Source organism: Belonocnema kinseyi, chromosome 1, assembly GCF_010883055.1.
Source record: "Belonocnema kinseyi isolate 2016_QV_RU_SX_M_011 chromosome 1, B_treatae_v1, whole genome shotgun sequence".
In the NCBI taxonomy this organism is placed as follows: domain Eukaryota; kingdom Metazoa; phylum Arthropoda; class Insecta; order Hymenoptera; family Cynipidae; genus Belonocnema; species Belonocnema kinseyi.
Window position 1 is genome coordinate 114,206,882 of NC_046657.1, and position 24,671 is coordinate 114,231,552.

Here is a 24,671-nt window from a genome sequence, read left to right on the forward strand (position 1 = left end):
TCTAGTCGGGAGTGGTGCTGACTGAAAACAGATGATTTGGAGCGATTCGCGCGCCATATGTTGGTCATTCTAAGGACTTATTGAACTACCCTCGTAGAATTGTACCCTTTAAAGATTTGTTTTTAGTTTCGAATATTTGATTTATAATTATTGATTTTAAATGAAAAGTTAAATATTTATTAATATCAAGCAATTGCTCTTTTTTTAAATTACAAATTTGAAAATTTTAGACTATAACAATATTTTATTTCTCATTTACATTTGTTTAATTACTAAGACTTGTCAATTGAAACAATTGAATGTTTAACGTTAAAATCTTAAAATTCATAAATTTTAAGCACAATCCGAATTATCTTGTAAAATCAATTATTATTTACTTATTAATTCTTAATGTACAGTTCAATAAACAATCAGATTTTTTTATTTCAAAAGTAATAATAAACACGTGTGTTCTTCTAATCGATCGCGAATTTGAGCAATCAAATAAGAAATTCAAGTCCAAGAAGACCTATTTTTTATATTATATAATCATTTTAAAAGATTTTATATTATTCTAGAATTTAAAAATACTTAATAAATTCGTAAACATTCTAAAATATTCACTGACGATATTTCTCCCTTCTTAAAAAAGTTGGACAAAATTAAAATAAAATTATATAGTTCATTCAGTTTGAAATGAAAAAATTTTATATTTCAAGTACGGTCAGTTTTTTGCCTACTTCTGAGTTGCACAGATAGAACATTATTGTTTACTCAAAGAACGTTTCAAAGTAGATGTTTTTCAGTTTTCTATTTTTGATAGCGAAAACAAAAACAAAAACTTATTTTTAAATTAAAAAACCAACTTTTTTGGAGAAAAATCGTTTTTTTTATTCAATTAAAACGTTTTTGATTAAAATGTTATCAATTGAAGTTTCTTCTCTTTGGTTGAAAATTGAACTATTTTTTTGAAAATTTGTCTTTCATGATTGTGTCTTTTCATGAATTTGTCTTTTCATGGTTGAAGACCTATGTTTTTTATTGGAAAATTACATGATTGGTTGAAAATTCGTCCTTTTTGGTCGAATTCAACGGCTTTTAATTAAAAATATTATTTGCTTGAAATATCAACAATTACTTCTTACTTTGATTGTTGAAAATTCATCTCTTTGGTTTAAAATAAACTATTTTGAAGAAAATTACTTATATATCATAAAAAATTGTTTAACTGCAAATTTAACTTGTTTGTTTCTGGTTAGAAATTCGTACCTTTTAGTTTAAAAACTAACTATTTGGATGAAAATGTATGTATTTTATTGAAAATTTGTCTCTTTTGGTTGAAAATTAATCATTTTTTTTAACAATTAATCTGCTTGGTTAAAAAATCATCTTTCGGTTGTAAATTTAACTAATTAAAAAAAATCGTTTATCGTTTCTTGAAAATTGATTTTTTTTAAGAAATTTATTCTTCTTGTTTGCAAATTCATTTATTTTGGTTAAAATTTTATCTACTTTTTTTTTAATTAGTATTTCAGTCGAAAAATCATTAGTTTTTATTGAAAATTTTAGTATTTTGTTCAAATCTCCTTTTTGTGGTTCAAAAATATTTGTTAACTGAAAATTGAACTATTTCATTTTTTGTTACAAATTATTTTTTCAGTTGCAAATTCATTTCTATCGATGAAAATTTAACTACTTTATTGAAAAATTTGTTGGATTGAAAATTAATTTTTTAACTTCAAAATTGAGTATTTTATTTTAAAATTTCTCTTTTTTGTTTAAATCCAACTGTTTTTATTTGATATTAAAATCTTTTTTTTAGAATATCTACTATTTAATTTTTCGTTGAAAATTAATCTTTTTTGGTTCAAAATTATACTACTCTGTTAAAAAGTAATGTTTTGGTTGAAAATTTACCTCTATGGCTGAAAATGTAATTATTATATTAAAAATTCGCTTTGTATGGTTAAAAATAATTTTTTTAACAAAAAATGTAAACATTTCATTTTTTGTTGAAAATTTTTTCTTTTCAGGTTGAAAATTTATTTCTTTTGTTGCAAATTATATATATTGTTGAAAATTAAACTTTTTTATCTGAAAATTTAACTTTCCAATTGTTTATTGAAACTTTTTTCAGTTGAAAATTCGTTTTATTTTAGTACAAATTTACCTTTTTTAGTTAGAGCTCCAAATAATCATTTGAAATTTCTTTTTTTTTTTTTTTTTTGAAAATTTATATTGTCAGTAGGAACATCTTTATCAGCTGAGAAATCTATTATTTGGTCAGAAAAATAGAGAATGTTATCAAAAAACGTATACTTTCAATTTTGTCAGTAGACAATATAATGTTATGTTTGTAAAATTCAGAACTACGCAAGAAGAAGTGACTAGTAATTAAAATATTAACTTTTCTCTTCCAACCGAATGACTCAATCTTTTACTTTTTTCTGCAAATGAACGATAAACTTTTATTAATAATTTGTATAAAAAAAAGTTATTTCTGATTTATTAAATTTAAATTTTCCCACAACTTGGACCCGAACAGATCGCGCACGTGTGGGAAACTCCCCCATTGTAAATGTCTAATAAATCTTGACTAATAATATAAGCTAGAAGGGAAATAAATTGAAAAAAGCTGTTTATAAATGTATTAAAAAGTATAAAAAATGCAAAATAAGAAAAAATTTGAATTTTTTTATTTGTCCTAGGGAATTTTGTATTCAGGAATTTAGAGTTATTAAATTTTCGTTTAAAACTTTCATAAAAACACGACAGGTGCGCTGTCAGAGCTGTCAAGTGATCATATGTTCGCTTCGCGTGGGTTGTTGCATTACAATAAAAATAAATAAAAAACAATCAGAATCGTTTTTTAAATACCAGTGGATGCTAATTTGGGAATAATATAGTGAAAACCACTTAATAGAGGATATAATATTTTTGAATAAGTTTGTGATAATCTGCTCCAGGTCTCTGTGGAATTTCGTCTTCATTTTTGACGTAAGCAAACTCTAAACCTGAGTCATTTTGCACGTTTCGGATAATTTGTTTATAACCAAGTACCCGAATATCTTTTTTATGCATATTTATGAGGGTTTCATCAATCGATAAGGTTGTTACGCAACTTATTCTCGAATAAGGTCTAGTCCGTGTCCGCCCTGTCAAAAGATTTTGAGGCTATGTTTGTCAAGTGTCAAATTACAGTTAGTTTCAGCCACTTTTAGTCACATGAATTCGAATTTCGAGCAGATTTTTTACGCAAGGTTTGTGATTTTTACTTCTCATGATTCGATTCATTTTCTAATAGTGAAATTGATTTTTTTCTATGCATTGAAAAATTTCAAGAATTTGTGGGGGAGTGAGAGTGAATATTTGGGAAATCATTATTAATTTATTTTTTTAAATAAGAGGTAAACGTGGTTTTCTTACAGAAGTAGGAAAAATACATCCAGAGGAGGCTGAGGAGAAAAAAATGGCGTTGAATACAGGTTAGTGGTATTTTCTTTGTTGAATGAATACATTCTTTTAATTTTTTCAAATGTTAATTTGTAACGTTTTCCAATGAAAACTCTTTCTTTTTACAATTTTACAATTTAAAAAAATGTGTAAATTCAATTTTTAATTCTTGTATAGTTTGAAAATTAAAAGCGTACAAAGTTGAAAAATTTGGACTTACAATCTTTCAAATCGAGTACAATTTAAAGTAAAAACTTCCATTATCAGACAATTTCTGTCCTTAAATTAAAAGATTTAAAATTGAAGCTACATTAGTTGAATAATTTGTTTAATTATCAATGTTTGATATTTTAGAATATCAGTTATATAAATATCAGATAAATAATCAGTTAACAGTTTTAAATATAATTTAAAGTACGTATACAATTCAAATTAAAATAAAACCGGGAAATGACAGTGAATTTATTTTTACCGTGAATTTTACAAATTTTTAGAAAAAAACTGCCCCAAATTTGATTTCAACCTTTTAAAAAAGGAATTCGTTGAATCGTTATCTTTTTTAATTATATCATTCAGTTCACAGTGCGTAATTCGAATATGTTTCACTTAAAAAATCTTCTTTTTAGATTTTAATTTTTAAGTGTACATTTTTTATTTAAAAAATTTTAAATGCAGTTTTTAAAGACTTACAAAATAAAAATATAGGACTTTTGAAATCTACTACTTTGGGTAAAATAACCTTTTTAGTTTATCATCATATAATATAAATTAATAATGATTTAAAAAAATTGAACTGTACATTAAGGATTAGAAGTAAATAATAATTGATTTTACAAGACGATTCGGAATCTGTTTAAAATTTAAGATTCTTCAAATTTTAACGTTAAAAATTAAATTTTTTCAATTGGAAAGTATTAGTAGTGAAACAAATGTTTTCATTAAATTAAAAATATTGTGTGTCTAAAATTTGAAATTTTGTAATTAAAAAAATGAAACATTGCTTCATGTTTAGAAATATTTGACTGTTCATTTGAAATCAGTAATCATAAATCAAATATTTGAAATAAACAAATAAAAGAGCTAAACTTTAAAAGTTACAATTTTAATTATTCTTTAAAAAAAATTTAATTTACATGTAAAATTGTTGAATTTTGATTCATAATAAATATTGAACACCTATTATCGTTAGAAAAAATTCGAGTAAGTTGAACAGATATTTTGAAGATCTGAAAAGATAAAACATAAATTAGAATTGAAATTGATTTCAAATAATTTCAACGAAAAGTCTAAGTATACCGACAAAATCCGGCTATTTGTACCGAAATTTCGGCGTGAATAGCCCACGGCCTAATTTCAAACAAAATATAGGCTTTTGCAGATTTCGAAGAAAAAGCTGAGAAACTTTACCAGAATTTGGAAAGGCTTCAAAATAATAAACAACATTTTTTCATGATTCCTAGAAAATTAAAAAATGACTTTTCATTTTGAAAAAATAATTAAAAGACAAAATTTAAAAAGATTTTAAAAAAATTGTTAATAATGAAATTAGAATATTTTAAGGAAATATTTATATTTTTCAGGATTAAAAAAAAATAGGAAGAATTCGAATCATCTGAAAAAATGCTTAGAAGTTCTGAAAAAAATCAAAAGTAATATAAAGTTGAAAAAAGCGTAAAATAAGATGTAGGTGTTTCAAGATTTTAAAATAAATTTTTTAAGTTTTTTTAATGATTTTTAAACTATTTCAAATACAAATAATTTGACTTTTAATTTAAGAAGTGTTCAGTTTACAACATAAATTCAATCGTTCCATTTTTTGTATTTCTGGCTTAAAATTGCTTAAAATGATTCGCAGATCAATTTTGATTACTTCAAATGGAGAAATGTTTAGCTTTAGAGTTCGAATGTCTTATTTCATTGATCTATAAATTCCACTTTATTTATATTTTCAATTATAGTGTTCACATTCATAAAAAATCTGAAAGCACGCGCTTCCTTGGTCAAAAGTTGAACTAATTTGTTTAAAAATCATTTTTTTGTTAAAAAATCATGATATTAGTTGAAAATTTAACGGTCTGATTAAAATTCACTTTTTTGTCGAAAACTCATATTTTTTAGTTGAAACTTCAACTGTTTTGTAGAAGTTTAGTCTTTTTAGTTTTAAATTAAACGATTTAGTAGAAAATTCCACTATTTGTTGTTGAAAATACGACTATTTTATCAAAAATTCGCTTTTCTAAATTTAAAATGATTGTTTTTCAATGAAAATGTAACTATTCCATTTTTTTAAAGTTACCCTTTTTAGACTAAAAATTCAACTATTTAACTATTAAACTGTTTTGGTTGATGATTCAATTATTTTATTAAAAATTCTTTTTTGCTGCTTGAAGTGAATTGTAGTTTATTCAAAATTTAAATCATTTTTTGATTGAAATATTAACTATTATATTTTTTTATTGAAGGTCCATCTTTTTGGTTGAAAATTAAACTCCTTGGTTAAAAGTTGAATTACTTTCTTGAAAAATCATTTTTGGGTTAAAGAATCATGATTTTGGTAGAAAATTCATCTCTTTGGTTAAAAATTGAACTTCTTTTTTTCAAACTTGCTTTTCTGTAGTAAGCATCAATTGTTTTACCTGAAAATTTAACTGTTTAGTGGAAAATTAATTTTTTTAAAGTGAAATTTTATATTTTTGGGTTGAAGATTCAACTGTTTATAGAAAATTCGTCGTTTTGTCTGGGAAATTCAACAATTTTATAGCAAATTCAACTATATGGTAAACAATTAACTGTTTTGTGGAAGAATAGTTTTATTGCAAATTAATTTTTTTTAATGAAAGTTTCACTATTCCATTTTTGGTCAAGCATAGATTTTTTGTAGTTTAGAAATTCAACTACGTTGTTGAAAAGTTATGAATAGTTTGTTTAAAATTCGTATTTTTTGGTAGACAATTAATGTTTTTAGTTAAAAAGTGAACTATTTGGTTAAAAATATATGTATTTTTGGGAAAATGTCTTTCTTTGTTTAAAAATTAGAATTTTTTGACTCAATATTTAATTACTTGATTGAACTTAAACTTTTTTATTGAAACTTTATATTTTTGGGTTGAACATTCAATTATTCTGTATAGAAAATTCGTCTATTTGTGTTAAATATTCAACAGGTTGATAGAAAATTTAACTATTTTGTAGAAGATTAATTTTTTTATTGAAAATTCATTTTTTAATGCTAATTTAACTATTACATTCTTGTTTAAAAATTCAACTGTCTAGTTGAAAGTTTGTTAAAAATTCGTCTTTTTGGCAGAAAATTAATCTTTTTGGTTGAAAATTCAACTATTTGGTTAAAAATTTATTTATTTTGCTAAAAATTCATCTTTTTGCATAAAAAAATGTTATTAGTTGAAAAATCAAGGAGTTGGGTAAAAATGTATGTATTTTCTTGAGAATTCGTCTTTTTTAGTAAAAAATGTAACCTCTTGAATCTAATTTTTTTGTTCAAAATCTGCGTAAAATCTACATTTTGTTTTATATTAGGCTATCATTTTAAGTTTTACATTAAGTTTGAATCTTTGCAAAACCTCTACATATCTCTTAAAATTACTCAAATTTCGCCCACTAATAATAAATGTTGAATTATTGTTTATAGATCCAAATTGTAAAGAAATTTTCTAAAGTTTTCAGGATTTTCTGACAATTGTAGGAAAAATTCAATTAATTTAGACAGATATTTAGAAGTTCTGAAAAAATTTCGAAAATAATTTTAATTTTAAAACAAATTTAAAACAACTTCTAGATTTCTCAAGACTTTGAAATAAAATTTTGAAGCTTTCCAAGGATGTTTAAACTATTTAAAAAGAAAATAATTGAATTTCTAATTTATCAAGTGTTCAGTTAAAAAATTTTCAATTTTTCAATATTTAATTCTTATAGCTTAAAATTCCTTAAAATTATATAATTTGGAAAATTTTAAAGTTCATTGATTGATTTTTTAATTTAGAGCATCGAAAATCATAACGTGGATTTATATATTTTTTTATATTAAAAAATGTTTGTACCCTCAATTTTATACGCGTAAATTATTGAGCATTTGAATACAAAATGTCTAAATTAAAAACTTTTAAATTTGAATTTTAAAAGTTCAAAATTTAATAGTTCCACTTTGAGTACTTTCATTTGCAGCTCAGATTTCATTACCTCAAGTGGAACATTTTTTAGCTTTAGTGTTCCATTTTTTAAATTTTATTGACCGTGAAAAATGTTTGCGAACCGCGAAAGAACCGGGAATTTATTTCGTCGATTAAAACGGCCCCCCTGAAATTTGATTTAATTGCCTGCTTAAAAGCTTAGACAACGCAGAACATTAAAAAGCATTTTAAATATATATTCAATTCAAATCTTTTCAATTAGCCTGGGATCTATTACATTTCACTGCTTCCAATTTATGCTCTTTTGATGGTTCTTATTTATTTATTTTCTGTCTTAAACTATACAATGAGGAAAGTAAATTTGAAATATTTGCCAGATATCTCCACGGCACTCCACTTGCTGGAGCACGTGGAGGAACGAATGGAAGACTGCGATGATCCGAAGCTCCAGATGCACACAAACCAAGATATTCGTGCTTTGATTGCCCTTCTCGAAGATCCAGTCTTCCGCAGTATTGTCACTCTCCAAGATTCTCTCGCTGAGTTAAATACTCAACTCGGACAACATCCCTCCATTCTGCCGGGGGATTTCGATATTCGTCTCAGTGGACAACTTGAGTTTTCTGTACCAAACACGCCACTGCAACCCGTTGGGCAGAATATTTTCCAGGAACTCTATCAGGACAGCAACGAATTTGATGACCAGAGAGTTCCCGTCGTTCCGCTCGTGCACAGCAGCAGTGAAGATACTATTGCACAGGTAAGGAATCATCAATAAACTACTTTATTAATTTTTGACAATTTTTGAAACCCCCCTTCATCGTTGACAATCGTTAATTTTGCCCCCCCCCCCCCCCCCCCCGGCGGAAAGTAACAAAGCCATTAGTTAAAAGCCAATAATCAATAATTAAAATATAATTTCAGAGTAAGTATTTAAATGTGACTAATCGAAATTTATGTGACAGTTAATCCGGGTTTTATTTAATTTTTAATATAAGAATGGTAAATTTCTAATCGAAAATGGAATCGTTAAACTTTTAATTAAACAGAAAAGTAATTAAAAATTAAAAACTCGACGAATTTTCTGCTAAATATTTTTGCTATATTATTTAACTTTTAAGAAAAAAATTACGAATTTTCGATGCAAAACAGCGGAGTTATCAAATCAAAAATATGAAATTTTGATTGAAAAAAAGTTAATTTTATACCAAAAAATATGAGGTTCCAACAAAATCAGAGAACTCTCAATCCAAATGTTGAACTTTCGCCAAATGAAGAGATGAATTTTTGAATTGATGAATTTTTGAATTGATGAATTTTTAACTAAAATTTTGAATCTTAAACCAATACATGCATTTTTTAAAAAGTGGTTCAACTTTAAAACCTAGTTGTTAAATTTTTAACCGAAAAGATGAAGTTTTAAACAAAAAGTTTAATTTTCTACCGAAAAAAACTACAATTTTTAACAAAATTCATGAATTCTCAACCAAAAAGTTGAATTTTCATTTAAAAAGGATCAATTTTTAAACAAAAGGATTAGTTTACTACCAAAAAAGACGAATTTTCAATAAATTACCAGAATTTTCAACTAAAAAGCTTAATATTTAAGAAAGAATAAAATTTTTTTATTTTTAAGAAAGTGGTTCAACTTTAAAACCTAGTTGTTAATTTTGTAAACAAAAAGATGAATTTTTGAACAAAACATTAATTTTTTACCGAAAAAGACGCATTTTCAATCTAATTGAAGAATTTTTAACTAAAAAGTTAATTTTTCATATAAAAAAGATGAATTTTTAAACAAAAAGATTAGTTTTCTAACAAACAAAACAAAGATAAGTTTAGCAAAATTAAAGAATCCTGAACCAAAAAATTGAATTTTCATTTAAATAGAGGCATTTTTAAATAAAAGGATAAATCTACTACCAAAAAAGACGAATGCAATTATACGTTTTATTATCTTTAAATTTGCAATGATTCCAATTTAAATTTTTCAGGTTTGTTGTGTTCGAAATGTTCAAATTATACTATTTCAAATGTTTAAAATTTTTCAATACGAAAGTTAAATAATTTAGTTGACAATTCAAATTTTTAGTCGCAAGATGAACTACTTTGTTAAAAAAATTATTTTCTGAGTTAAAGATTCATTATTTTAGTTAAAAATTAATTTCTTTAGTAGAAAATTTGTTGTTTTTTGGTGGAAAATTTAATTTCCATTTTTGTAGTTAATTTATATTTTTTAATTGAAAATTCAACTATTTGCCACAAAATTATTTTCTTTTTGCTTTTAGAAAGTTAATCGGGAAATTCAACATTTTTTGCAGTAAACTGATCTTTTCTAGTTGAAAAACCTCGGCCTTTTATGTCCACTCGCCTATCTCTTTCTGTAAGCTAATGTACATATCTCGTGGAACATAATAAAGATCTATTATTATTATTATTATTATTATTATTATTTGGTTGTAATTCATGTATTTTGTTGAGAAAAAAATTTCTCGTAGAAAATCAATTTTTTGGTTGAAAATTAATCTGTTTATATTGAGAGTTTAAGTTTGTATGTTAAAAAATGATATTTTTTGGTTAAAGGGAACTGTTTATTGTAGTTGAAATTTTAACTATTACATTTTTCGATGGAATGTCATCTTTTAGGTGGAAAATTCTGCTACATAATTTGTCGACCATTAGTTTTTGTTTATTAAAAACTAATTTTTATAATTAAAAATGTCACAATTTAGTTGAAAATGCAACTTTTTTATTGAAAATTCAATTGTTTGGTTAAAGAATTATTTCTTTTATTGAAAATTCGTCTTTTTGGTAGAAAATCAATCTTCTTGTTTGAAAATTTAACTGTTTTGTAGAAAGCTCGTTGTTTGGCTAGAAAATTCAACCTTTTGGATGCATTTTTTAGACTGAATAGCATATTGCGCAACAAGGGGCGAAAGGCGACAATTGCACGAGTGAAATTGTTGCCTCGTCCCTTGTTGCACAATATACTATTTCATAACACATGTATCGAAAATTTGACTTTCGAGGTCTAGGGTTGAAAACACAACTTTCGATCCGCTAAGGAGGCATCGAAAGTCAAATGTTCGATACATATGTTATGAAAAAATCTTTCTTGGTTGGAAATTCAACTCTTTTTGAAAATTTTTCCTTTTTGATTTAAATATTCATCTCTTTTGGTAGAAATTTTATATTTTTTTGGGTGAAAATGCACCTGTTTGGTTGAAAATGAATCTATTTTGGTAGAGGATTAAACTATTTTGTTGTAAATTCGATTTCTTTTTTGTAGAATTCCTATAGTTTTTATTTAAAATGAAATACTTCCTTGGTTAAAATCTTATCTTTTACATTATTCATTGTCTGGGTATCATTTTAAAGATTTCAGGAAAGTTAAGAAGTTTGAATATTGATACATAACTTTAAAAAAAAAAGTTTTTAAAAATTAAATCTTGAGTTCATCAAACTAAATGCTATTTTAGTCGCTTTAATATATTTTTTATATATTTTTTAAAAATAAAAGTAATCAAAAACACAAGATATACATCTGGTAAGGTAACATATATATCTGGTGAAGGTAATAAATCCGTTTTTCTTTTGAAAAAAATTATATGTTGAGGTTCCGCAAGCCCCATTAAGTTTAAAACGTATTTACCTTAAGAAAAAAATACATTTTTGTACATTTTATTTGCAATCCACAATATTAGGTGAATTGTAATTGTTTTTCTGTTTTATAGGGTCCCAAGAAAGCCTATAAGTGAAAAATTGTATTGTGCTAGTTTTTGGCACTAATTATGATTTTTTTGCAGTTTTTTAAAAATAAAAATGGGTTATAATATAAAAAGTATTACATTCTATTGATAATTATTCTTTAAATGAATTTTTTAAACAATTCATTATTGTTTCAACTTGTCTTTAACTATTCAGTTAGAGCGAGGCAATAATTAATTAAATTTATCAGAAAGAATTGTTTAACCTATTTATTATTATTTACAATAATATTTTCTTAAAATAATACTAAAAAGTTGCAGTTTTTTTCTATAATGTTCCATTTTTTATCCACTTTTTAATTAGAATCAGGTGATAATTAGCTCAAATTAAGAAACATAATAGTTCAAACAATTTATCATTATTTTTAATTATATTTTCTGAGAATAATCCGACAAAGTTGCTTTTTTTTCTGAAATATTTATTTTTTGTATATTAATGCAATTTAACAAACGTAATTTTTTAAACGAAAAACAAACAATTGTGTATTCAATTTTTCGTCTATAACGTACGCTTTTTATTTTTTTCTCGTTAAGATATAAAAATTCATTATAAATGTACCTTTCATTAAAAAAAAAATTGATGGTAATAAATAATAATAATTTTCGAAACAATTATGTGTGTTGAATTGCATTAATTATTACCTTGTCTTGAAAGAATGGTGAACAAAAAGTTAAATATTTCAGAAGAAACCGCAAATTTCTAACATTGTTAAAAGAATATAGTTATGAATAAATATAAATGGCTTAAATAATTATGCGTTTTGAATTTAATTTATTATTGTTTAAATAATTTATTGAAACATATAATTATCAATAGAAATTAATACTTTTTGTATTAGAAACGACCACTTGTAGATCCTGATATTTCTAACGTATATTGGCCCAGATAGTTGCTTTTTTTCTGGAATTTTTAACTTTTTGAAACTTTTTACTTGTAGCGAGGTAATAATTATCAATTTAAACCAAAAGGCTCTCAGTAACAACTTCTAGAAAAATTTTAATTTAATATGATCTATAAAGAAAACTTGAAGAATATCTCAAAATTCTGTTTTATTTTAGAAAACATATATCTAAAAAAAGAAAGAGATGGTTTAAAAAATAATTCTCCCTAATGTTTATTTATTATTTCTTTATAATCAAAAATCCAAATCAAAGTTAGAAATTTTCAGAAAAAAGTGAAACTTTCTGGCAATTATCTAAGGGAAGACACTTATAAATAATAATAAATTATTTGAACAATTATTTTTAGTAACTTGTATTAATTATTACCTCACTAAGTGAAAAGCGGACCAAAAGTAAAAAATTTCAGAAAATACCTCATCTCTCTAGCATTAATATAGGAGAAGCTAACTTGAATTATATATTACATTATTCTAATAAATAATAATAAATTGTTTAAAAGATTATTTTTGTTAAATGTAATTGATCATTCTTGCGCTCTAACTGAAAAGTTAAAAATCAGTTTAAAAATTCAGAAAAAATCGCAACTTTATAACTCTTTTCCAAGAGTTAATTGTTTCAACAATAATAAATTGTTGAAACAATTTCAACTCGATTCACCTAATATTGACGATTCTGAATAAAAATAAAAATAAAAATTTCCGGCTATGTTGACATAATTTTAATAACAATTCGAAAAATATTAAGCTTTAAAGTCAAATTCTTTGTTAGCAAAATAGAAGTTTTAAAATTTTGAGTTCATCTCTTTGTCAACTCTAAAAAAGTATTTATAAAATTTTTTTTAAATTATTAAATTAAGAGTAGAACCTACTCTTTAAATTTACATATACCTGATAACTTTTATTGATGAAGATAAAAAAACATTTGTTTTGGGCGTGTATTTTGAATATTTCGAGTTCAGAATATTTTTATAATGGCTTAAGAGCTTCCCTTTTTTAATTTCTTTGACCTGAAGGAATTTTTGCAAATCGATCATTTTTGTCTTGCATTTCAGCGATCACTCTGATTTTAGTAGCGAAAATCAATTGTGGATCTAATTTCCGTTATTGTATTGTTAAGTAATTTTAAACTTTCTACACAAATGAAATATCTAAGTTTCAAATATTTAAATAGGCTACGAGTCCGAGTTTGATATCGGATGTTGGTAGCATGTCTCACATAACGACGCCATCCTACGCCAAGGAATTCCGCAAAGTGATTGAATCTGCAGCCAAAGGTCGTCAAACTTTAAATGTTCAGGTAATTTACATTTATTATCACCTTTTACTTTCAATTTTATTTATTTTTCTATCAGGATGTCTATCGTCCTGGAATTCTCTCTCGAAAATATTTGAAAGTTTCTCATATATTCCCGATTTTCTCTTGCTTGACAACAATTTCATTAACATTTTTTAAATCTGATATTTTTTCGCTAACAATATATTGAAGGTGAGTAAGAATTAGTTGAAATTTAATTGAGTTATCCCACACTATTTTGTACAGTGTGGCCACAGGCGAGAGAAAATTTGAAAATCAGAGAAAAGTTAGAGAATTTTATTGGTCGAAGAAAGTCAGGGATTTTGGGAAAAAAATCTTGCAAAAGTCAGAGAATTTTTATAAGAGGCACTTTAAATAACTATGAAGGATAAACAATTTTTCTACAATTAAAATTTGAAATTGTTTTATTTCTTGTATGAAATATGTTATTTTGAAAATCTTTAAAGATTAAAATTATGGTATATAAATATTATTTTTCAGGGAAAATGAAAAATTGGTCAGAGTAAAGTTAGAGAATTTTTTAAATGAAGTTTGGAGCTACCCTGACATAATTTCTTTTTTTTCAGTTTCTTCATCCTTTCGGTTAGTCTTTTAGTTGCGAATTTTATTATTTGTCTGCAAATTTAACAATTTTTACTAAAAAGTTATACATTTTATTAAAAATATCTATAAATTACATTATTCGTTGAGAATTCATCTTTTTTGGTAGATAATTCAATTATTTGCGTTAAGGTTGAAATCTAATCTAGTCTAAACCTTAAATCTTTATTTAAATCTAATGTAATTTAAAAATTCAACTGCTTCATTTTTTGTGGAAAATTAATTTTTTTTTAATTTAAAAATCTTCTATTCGTTTAAAAGTTGAACTTTATTTGTTAACATTTTTTGGTTTGTTTGATGGTTCATCTCTTTGATGAAAAATGTAACTATTTTTTTAAATCTAAAATTAACTTTTTACCTGAAAATGTAACTTGTTCATTCTTTTAATTAACCTCTTTGTTGAAAATTAATATTTTTCGGTTGAAAATGCAATTGTTTCACAAAAAAGAAAATCATCTTTTAACTTCAAAACATCAAAAATTTGGACGAAATTTTTCTACAGTCTCGACTGAAAAATCTTTATTTGATGAAAATTCATCTTTTTGATCAAAATATTTGAATTTTGGGTTGAAAGATGAACTAATTTGTTAGAGTTTCTATTTTTTTGTTTGAAATTTCATCACTTTAATTAAAAATTTATCTCTGGTTAAAAATTAATTATTTTAATGAAAATTCTTGTTTTATTTATTTTTTTATTTTCTTGGTTGCAGAATTGCAGATTCATGATTTTAGTTGAAAGTTTATCTCTGATTGAAAGTTCATATATTTGGGGTTAACGTTTTTTTACTGAAAATAATCTTCTTTAATTGAAAACTTAATTATTTATTTGAAAATGTATTTGTTTTGTTAAAAATTTGTCTTTTTTCGTGGAAATTTAATTTTCTTGGTTGGAAATTTGTCATTTTTGTTTAAAATTAATCCTTGCACGTTGAAAGTGGGCTATTTATTTAAAAATTTAGCAGTTTTTTAAAAAAACTGAATCATTTTTTTTAAATTCGTCTTTTTTACGAAATATCAAGTATTTAATTTGTCGTTAAGAATTCATCTTTTAGTTGATAATTCAAATTTTCGTTTTGAAAGTTCAACTGTGTTTGGCTGAGTTTTAATTTTTTTAAATACGACTATTTGGTTGAAAATTCATTTTTGTATTTAGAAAATTTATGTATTTTGTTAAAGTCATCCTCTTTGGTTGAAAATTTAACTGTTCTATTGAATATTTGTCTATTTGGACAAAAATGAGATTTTTTGGATTAAAAATTCATGTTTTTTGTTAATTTAACTGCCTTTTAAATAATTCGATTATTTCGTTGAATATGTAACTGTTTTTGTTTTAAGTTTAATCTTTTTTCCTTAAAAATCGATAATTTAGTAAAACATCAACGAATTATGATTAAAAAAGCTCATTACATATAATTGTAGCGTCATTTAATTTCTACTATGTTTCGTTAAAAGTATTTTTTTATTATAATAAAAGGTACCTGAAAAATGTATTTTTCATCCTGGAAAACGTGGAAAAGTTCTGGAATTTTTTTATGAAGTCACGCTGATCGAATTATCCAATTTTCTTGTAGTTATCAACTTGATAATAAATCTTTACAGCTCTTCAAATCCGAAGGTATGAGTTTGGGATTCAGCGTTGTTGGATTGCGCACTAAAGATAAAGGAGAACTCGGCATCTTCCTTCAGGAGATTCAACCAAATGGGATCGCTGGAATGTAAGTTTAAGAACAAATTCTTATTTTAACTCAAAAAGTTGTCTACATTTCGAAGCTTGGAAATTTTGGTACATGGTAATATTAATTTTGAAAATTCAGAAGTATATTACTTATAATTTTCAGTAATTTAAAAATTCAAAAATCAAATAGTGAAATACGAAATAAATCTGATGGGAAATTCTAGTGGGATTGATGTAAATTCAGTCCAACAAACTTTAAAAAAGTTTTACCAGAGCTAAATTCTTCAAAACTTTAGGACAGTTTAAGTCCTGAATAGAAGATCTAGCATAGAGCTTCCAATTTTTGTTTAACTTGCACGATTTTTAAAGAGATATATGCTAGTTTATTTTTGAAAAATATTCTAAAATATTATTTATTTTTCCAAATCATTTCTATTTAAAGAAAAGTTTTTTTTTTATGTCAAGTTATATTTAGTTGTTTAATTTTTAAAAATGTTAAATTTACGATAATGGAACTTTTGATTCGCCCAGAAAAACTTTTATTTCGCCTGATAAAGGAAAATTTGAATGGATTGTAGCCAAGAAAAATACCATTTATTTTTAAAATGTAGAACTATTAAAAAAGTGTTAATTAAACTATTTAAAATAAAGCACAAATTTAAAGAAAACTATTCAGTCGTTCTTATCCACGAATCTAATTATTTTTTATAATAATTAGAATAAAATAAGAAAATAACTTCCAATGGGACATTTATGTCTTATTGCCATTAAAATAAATTTTTTTATATTGTTAAAAATATAAAATTATATTGTTCAGCTTTTTTTCGAATAAGATGAATTCATTTATAATATTTTGAACCAAATTTAAATTTCGTCTCGTTTAACAATCTTTAAAAAAATTAACATCGAACATTTATTTCAATTCAGCGATATTCTGTAAATCTAACAGAATTGAATAAAAGCCAATGGATTCAATAGATTCAATCCAATGGAATTTAATGGAATCCAATAGAGTAAAATTTAATTCTGTCCAAAGGAATTCAGTAGAACAGAATCAGCAATCTAAGAGAAAACAGGGGAATTTCATGGAATTGAACGAAAATCCATAGAATTCCATTGAAATAATTGTAATAATGTTATAAAATGAAATCAGAAATCTAAAGGAATTCAAATGAATCCATTGGAATTTTATACAATCGATTAAAATGCAGTAGAATACAATAGAATCTAGAAGCCAAGAAAAACCAAGAGGAAATTTATTTAAAAAGCCGGGAATTTATTTTTGACCGTAGTAGAATTCAAGTTTTTATTGTTTTAATAATTATGGTCAATTTAGAAAAGTGATTTCTACTTTACCTAAAGTCGAGGGAGCATATACGTGTCTTCATTAAGTACTACTCGCGGTTAAAAGTTAAACTGTTTTGCTGAAAATCCGTTGTTTTTTTTTAAATTAAGAATTAGATTTTTAACGGAAAATTCAACAATTCTATTTTTGGTTGAAAATGTATCCTTTTTAGATAAAAATTCAACTGTTGGTTGAAAATTGATATTTTTCATTTAAAAATTCTTATTTTTTGTAGAAAATCAATCTTTATGATTAAAAATTCATCTTTTTTAAGGTATAAAATCCACCTATTCCAGTTTAAGATTCATAATTTTAGTTCAAAATTCATCAGTTTGGTTGATAATTATTTTTTCTCCCATCTGAAAATTTAACTGTTACATTTTTTATTGAAAATTGATCTTGTCTAATTGAAAATTTAACTATTTCGTTGAAAATTCACTTATTTGGTTAAAAAATCGATTTTTTTTTGTAGAATGTGATCTTTTTTTAATTTAATCCCATTGGTTTAGAAAGACTTTTAAAAAAATTCAAGTATTCCAATTAAATAATTAACATTTTAGTTGAAAATTTGTCTTTTAGATTTGAACAAAAAATTACTTTGTTGAAAGTTAATCTTTTTTGTTAAAATTTAACTTTTTTGATTGAAGATTCATTATTTTAATTAAAAATTAGATTCTTTGATTGAAAAATAAGCTATTTGATTACAAAATTATTTTTTTTCGATAAAAAATAATTTTGCCGCTAAAAATTTAACTATTTTTTTTTAATTTGTTTATTTTTTTGTTAAAAATGATTATTTTTTTAAATGTTAAAATTTAGGAATTTCCAGATTTTAAACAAATTTTGCAGATTTTAAACAAAAAATGTAGAAGCTTTTTAAGGAATGTGAAAGGCTTCAAAAGAATAAAAAAAAATTTCTTATGATTTGTAGGAAAATTGAAAATGACTTTTTATTTCGAAAAATTAATTTTAAGAGAAGATTTAGAAAGATATAAAAAGATTTCCAACATTGTAAAAAAAATGAATCTGAAAGATTCCAAGCAAATATACTTTTAATTTTGCAAAATGTAAAAATAATTTTAAGGAGAATTCAAATTATTTTGAAAAATTTCAAAAATAATTAAAAATTTGAATAAACGTTAAATAACATGTATATGTTTCAAAAGATTTTTAAATAAAATTTTGAAGCTTTTTAATGATTTTTAAACTATTTAAAAAATTAATTTATATTTTAGCTTTACAGTTAAAATTTCTCAATGAAACCCTGCAATTGAATTGAATCCAGCTGAATTTCATAGAATCCAATGGAAATCATTAGAATACAATAGAATCAGGAATATACAGGAATGTGCCTGAAGCAAATGGGATTAAATGGAATTCAATGAGTTTTAATGAAATTCCATAAATCCAATTTAAATAATTATAATAATATTATTAAATGAAATCATAAATCCAAAGGAATTCAAATGAATTTAATGGAATTGCATGCAATCCAGAGAAATTCAGTAGAATACAATTGAATCAGGATTCCGGAATAATTCGCTGTAATCCCACGATATTTTACAGAATTTTATTACAAGGGAAATTTAATGGAATTTTGCTAAAATTTTGACTATATTTTTTAAATTTGTTTATTTTTTTGTTAAAAATGATTATTTTTTAGAATATTAAAATCTAGGAATTTCCAGATTTTAAAGTCAAAAATTAAACTGTTTCAATTGAAAAGTCTTAGTAGAATAAAAAAATTAATAGAATAATAGAATAATAAAATTTGGAAGCTTTTTAAGGATTTTTAAACTATTTAAAAAAGTAATTTAACTTCTATTTAATTTCTAGCTTTAGAGTTAGAATTTCTTAATGAAACCCTGTTATTGAATTGAAGACAACGGATTTTCATAGAATCCAAGGGATATCATTATAATTTAATAGAATCAGAAATTCAGAAGAATTCGCTGGAATCCCACGACATTTTACAGAATTTATTACCAGGGAAATTGAATGGAATTGAACTAAATTCCATGGAATCCAACTGAATTAATTATAATAATGCTATGAAATTAAATCAGGACTCCAATGGAATTCAACTGAATCGAATGGAATTTCGTAGAATTTAACGGAAATTATTAGAATAAAATAGATTTAGGAATCCAAAGGAATTCGCTTCAAATCAAATGGAATTTATGGGAATCCAATTGAATAAAATTTAATGGAGTTTAAGGAAATTCCATAGAATTCCAACTGGAATAGTTATAATAATATAATAATCGAATCAGTAATTCAAAGGAATTCAATTGAATCCAATTAAATTTTATACAATCCAACCAAATTCAGTAGAATGCAGTAGAAAAGGAATTTACTGGAATTTAGTTTAAGTGAAGACGGTCCAATGGAATTTAATGGAATCCAACGAAATTCAGGGAAAATGTAGGAAAAACTTTAAGAATTTTCAATCTCAGTCACGCTGAACATTCTTAAAGAATAAAATCCAGTGGATTCCAATGTAATTGGAGTTACTGAAGTCAATTCCTTCTAGAAAAATGAATACACTCGAAACCTTGATCGCTATACTACTTTATCCCCCTTATAACTGATTTTTATTTGCCAAGAAATTTGTAGTATTACATTCTAAAGAATCTATATGATCAAAATACCGCATTTCGCGCTCTTTCAATCTTCCAACTTGCAAAGCTTTTAAGTCAAGGGCTAAAGTCGTCTCTCAAACACACTTGCTTGTACCTATATAGATAGCAAGCAATCGCATTCTCAGCACGTAATACTTTAAACTCGACCGTACTCACTACTCATGCTACTCGTCTTTAAAGACGACGGAGCCCTAGGGGGCACAGGGGGCAAAAAATAATAAAATAATAAATAGGGGGGAAAATATTGATTTGGCCCCCTTTAAAATCGAAATGATTAAAGTTATCAGATCGGTTGAATTTTTTCAAAAATCTACCTGAAATCTTTGTGAAATAAATCGAAGTATTTGTGAAATCTTTTTATCTGATATCTTTGCGAAATGTTTGAAATCTTCGTGAAATCTTTGAAATCTTTGAGAAATAATTGTAATATTTCTGAAATAATTGGAAATATTTTTGAAATATTTGATGATATTTGGCAAATTATTGAAATCTTTGTGCTTTCTTTTAAATATATCTGAAATTTTATTAAAATAATATAAATCTTTTGAATCTATCCGAAGTTTTTGCAAAATATTTTGAAATTTTTAAAATGCTCAGAAAATCATGAAAATCTTTGTGGAATCTTTAGAAAATTTTGCATAATATTTGAGGTATTTATGAAATTATTGCCATTTTTAGGAAATCATTAAAATTTTTATGCAATCTTTAAAGTCTATGTAAAATCTTTGCGAAATATTTGAAATCTTTGGGAAATCATTTAAATATTGATGAAATCTTTGCAAAATAGTATAATTATTTTTAGAATATCTGATGATATATGTGAAATTATTAAAATCTTTGTACACCCTTTGAAATCTATCCTTAAATTTGGTGAAATAATTCAAATCTTTGTGAAATCTTTCTGATATATTTGGAAATCTATGCAAAACATTTGAAATATTTGATAATGTTGGTAAAATTATTGAAATCTTTAGGAAATCATGGAAGTCTTTGAGATCTATCTAAAATATTTGCGAAATATTGGAAATATTGATGAAATCTTTGTGAAATATTTAAAATGTTTTCAAAATATTTGATATTTGAAATTACAGAAATCTTTGTGAAAGCTTTCTGATATCTTTGGAAGTCTTTGTGCAAAATATTTGAAATACTTTAGAAATATAAGTAATATTTGTGCAAATCATCAAAGTTTTTTTGAAACCTTTTAAATGTATCCGAAATCTTTGTACACTCTTGGAAATCCATCTGAAATCTCTGCCAAATATTTGAAATCTTTGTTAAATCTTGGAGAAATCATTTAAATATTTCTGAAATCTTTCTGATATCTTTGGAAACCTTTGCAACATTTTTCAAATATTTGGTAATATTTGTGAAATTATTGAAATTTTTGGGTAAATCGTTGAAAGCTTTGTGCAATTTTTAAACTCTATCTAAAATCTTGGCGAAGTATTTGAAATCTTTGGGAAATAATTCAAATATTGGTAAAATCTTTACGAAATCTTTGTAATATATTTGAAATATTTTTCAAACAGTTGATGATATTTGTGAAATTATTGAAATCATTATGCATTCTTTAAAATGTATCTAAAATCTTTGCGAAGTATTTGAAGTCTTTGGAAAATCATTAAAATATTATTGAAATCTTTACGATATCTTTGGAAATCTGTAAACTATTTGGTAATATTTAGGAAACTATTGAAATATTTGGGAAATCTTTGTGCAATGTTTGAAATCTATCTAAAATCTTTGCGAACTATTGGAAATCTTTATGAAATCTTTGGAATATTTGTGAAATGTTGATCAAATCTTTAGAATTCTTTGTTGATTATTTTGAATGTTTTTGAAATATTTTATAATATTTGTGAAATTATAAAAACCTTTATATAATAGCTTGGAAATCTATGTACACTCTTTGAAAGCTATTTGAAATATTGTGAAGTAATTAAAATCCTTGTAAAATATTTTAAATTTTTGAAATCCTTGGAAAATCATTGAAATCTTCGTCAAATCTTTCTGATACCTTTGGAAATCTTTGCAAAATATTTGAAATACTTTCGAAATATTTAGTAACATTTGTGCAAATCATTAAAGTCTTTGTGAAATCTTTTTAATGTATCCGAAATCTTTGCAAAATATTTATGAATTTTCTCAAATCTTTGGGAAGTCATTGAAATATTTTTGCACTCTTGGAAATCTTCGTGAAATCTTTCTGAAATGTTTGGAAATGATGGCGAAATATTTTTTAATATTTGATAATATTTGTGAAAGTATTTGCAATCTTTAAGAAATCTTTGAAGTATTTGTGAAATTATTCTAATTTATCCGAAATCTTTGCGAAATATTTGTGTAATTTTTTTAATCTTTCTGAAATCTTGGAAAAGTCTTTGAATGTGAAGAATTTGAAGGGAATTAAAGTCTTTGTAAAATCTTATAAATCTATTTGAAATCTATGCTAAATATTTGAAATTTTTGTCAAATCTTGGTGAGATATTTGAAATCAATCGGAAGTCTTTGTGAAATAATTTAAATCTACCCGAATACTTTGTGAAATCTTTGGAAAACCATTCAAATATTTGCGAAAGCTTTCAAATATATCGGAAAATTTTGCGAAATCTTTAGGAACTTATTAAGAAACTTTTAAATCTACGTGAAATCATTTTTAATCTATCTGAAATGTTTCAACATTTTTGAAATATTTGTGAAATCATTAAAACTTTTGTAAAATATTCCTTAAATGTTTGAAAATCTTTGCAAAATATTTGAAAGAATTTACAAATATTTAGTAATATTTGTGCAAATCATTGAAGTTTTTGTGAAATCTTTTCAACGTATCCCAAATCTTCGAGAAATCATTGAAATCTTCGTGAAATCTTTAGAAATGATGGCGAAATATTTTTTAAATATTTGAAAATATTTGTGAATTTATTTGCAATCTTTAGGAAATCATGTAAGTATTAGTGAAATTATTCTAATTTATCCAAAATCTTTGCGAAATGTTTGAAATATTTAAAAAATATTTGAGAAATCTTTGAAAAGTCTTTGAATTTGAAGAATTTGAAGTGAATTGAAGTCTTTGTAAAATCTTATAAATCTATCGGAAAATGCTAAATATTTGAAATCTTTGTTAAATCTTAGTGAGATATTTGAAATCAATCGGAAGTCTTTGTGAAATAATTTAAATCTGTCCGAATACTTTGTGAAATCTTTGGAAACCCATTGAAATATTTGCGAAATCTTTCAAATATATCGGAAAACTTTGCGAAATCTTGAGGAAATTGTTAAAATCTTTCAAATCAATCTGAAATATTTTCAAAATTTTGGAAATCTTTGTAAATCTACGCGAAATATTTGGCAATGTGAATTTTAAACCTGTACTTATTATTCCTTATTATTTTTTGTTAACTATGCATTGATTGTAAGTCCATGCACCTGCCCCCACCTAAAACAAAAGGCTCCGCCGCTTCTGCTTATCCCAACCACAATAGACTAGTTTGCATATGCATGCGTGCTACGCTCGGGTCGTAGGTCATCTACCGTAGGAATCATATACCCCTTTTGACCGCGACGAAACAGGGGGTAAAAAGTGACGCAGAACCATACGTGGAGTCGGCAAAGTCAGCGGAGGGTGGATTTATACAGCGGGTTGCCGCCACCCTTGACGCAGGCGCCACGTAGTACCCCTCTCACTATATTTCCACCATTTCCACTCACGAAACTCAGGAATATCTCCAAAAGTAAAACAGTTCTCCACTGGCTCTTCTCGCGCGAGTTCGCGAATTTTCCCTCATCTCTTCTGCGCTCGCTCTCACGCTCTCTCTCGCTGTCTCTCTCGACATGTTTGCTAGATCCTTATAATGCGCGAGGCCAAGTATCGACTTCCCGTTTTCGCTTTCGGCCATTCCGGCACTTTTTATTCCAACGCAGTTCAAATCTCCAATGAACGACGGTGATCCTGCTACTCAAGGTTAATTTTCTTCGATCGCTATAAGCGAACTATTGTATTGTATGTTGTGCTCGATTCGCGCCAGTGGTCGATTATCCCTCGAGTAATTGTCACGTGTCACAGATCCTAGTAAGACCTGCTTTAGTGCTTTTGTCGGATTTAATGAGGAGTTAATGAGGAGTTGTCGGGTGTATTACTGATACTGAATGATTGAATTGACACTGTTTCCTCGACGTATGCTTTGTTTATAGTTTATAATTTATCTCGAACGTTTCTTCTGATCGATCGCTTTTGTTTTCAGGTCTTTTCAATCGATTCCATGCCATTAACCCCCTCGAGTGATGAGAATAATGCAAAATTGACCCCTTTTCAACATACATTGTCCAGTTTGGCACTCTCGAGATCTGGCCATATTTTATTATTTACATTTTATCCCAAAGAAACAATTTGGCATTTTAAAATAATTTCGTTTATTTATTTTCGTTTTATTTCTTGGAATGTTACCACTTAAAAGTTACACGTTAGAGTTACCTTTACTGCTTAAAATTTCCAATGTGTTACTGATATAATTAATTTTTCAAAATGAAAAACGGTTACCATTACAGCCACTGGGAAAAAGTAGCGAGTAACTTTGACATTTCGGAACTTTGTTCTTGAATTAATCTGAATGAAACTCGATTCAATTAATTCGACTGATTTATAAAATAGTTTTAGGAATTCGAGTAAATAAATCTATTTAAAGTGAACGTGAAATAAATTAAATTGAAGTGCTTTTGATTGAATTTGAATCAATATAAAGGAATCGAATTTATCTCAACTGAATTACTAGAGTATTCTAAAGGGTGTTTAGTTACCCACAAAACCTGGAAAATCTGAAATTGCCAGCGAATTTTTATATCTTT

The 24,671-nt window shown here is 25.3% G+C and overlaps 1 protein-coding gene across 2 annotated transcripts in view; it reads left to right on the plus strand.

The window, feature by feature from the left end:
- The first annotated feature begins 2,772 nt into the window (after nucleotides 1-2,772).
- LOC117167152 (patj homolog) overlaps nucleotides 2,773-24,671 on the plus strand; it is a 96,339-nt gene continuing 74,440 nt past the window's right edge. For both annotated transcript variants that reach the window (XM_033351876.1, XM_033351884.1), the window contains exons 1-5: nucleotides 2,773-2,976; nucleotides 3,408-3,464; nucleotides 7,958-8,340; nucleotides 13,421-13,546; nucleotides 15,764-15,879. In XM_033351876.1, the coding sequence (XP_033207767.1) occupies nucleotides 3,449-3,464; nucleotides 7,958-8,340; nucleotides 13,421-13,546; nucleotides 15,764-15,879 (641 nt within the window). In that variant the 5' untranslated portion in view covers nucleotides 2,773-2,976; nucleotides 3,408-3,448. The remainder of the gene's footprint in view (nucleotides 2,977-3,407; nucleotides 3,465-7,957; nucleotides 8,341-13,420; nucleotides 13,547-15,763; nucleotides 15,880-24,671) is intronic.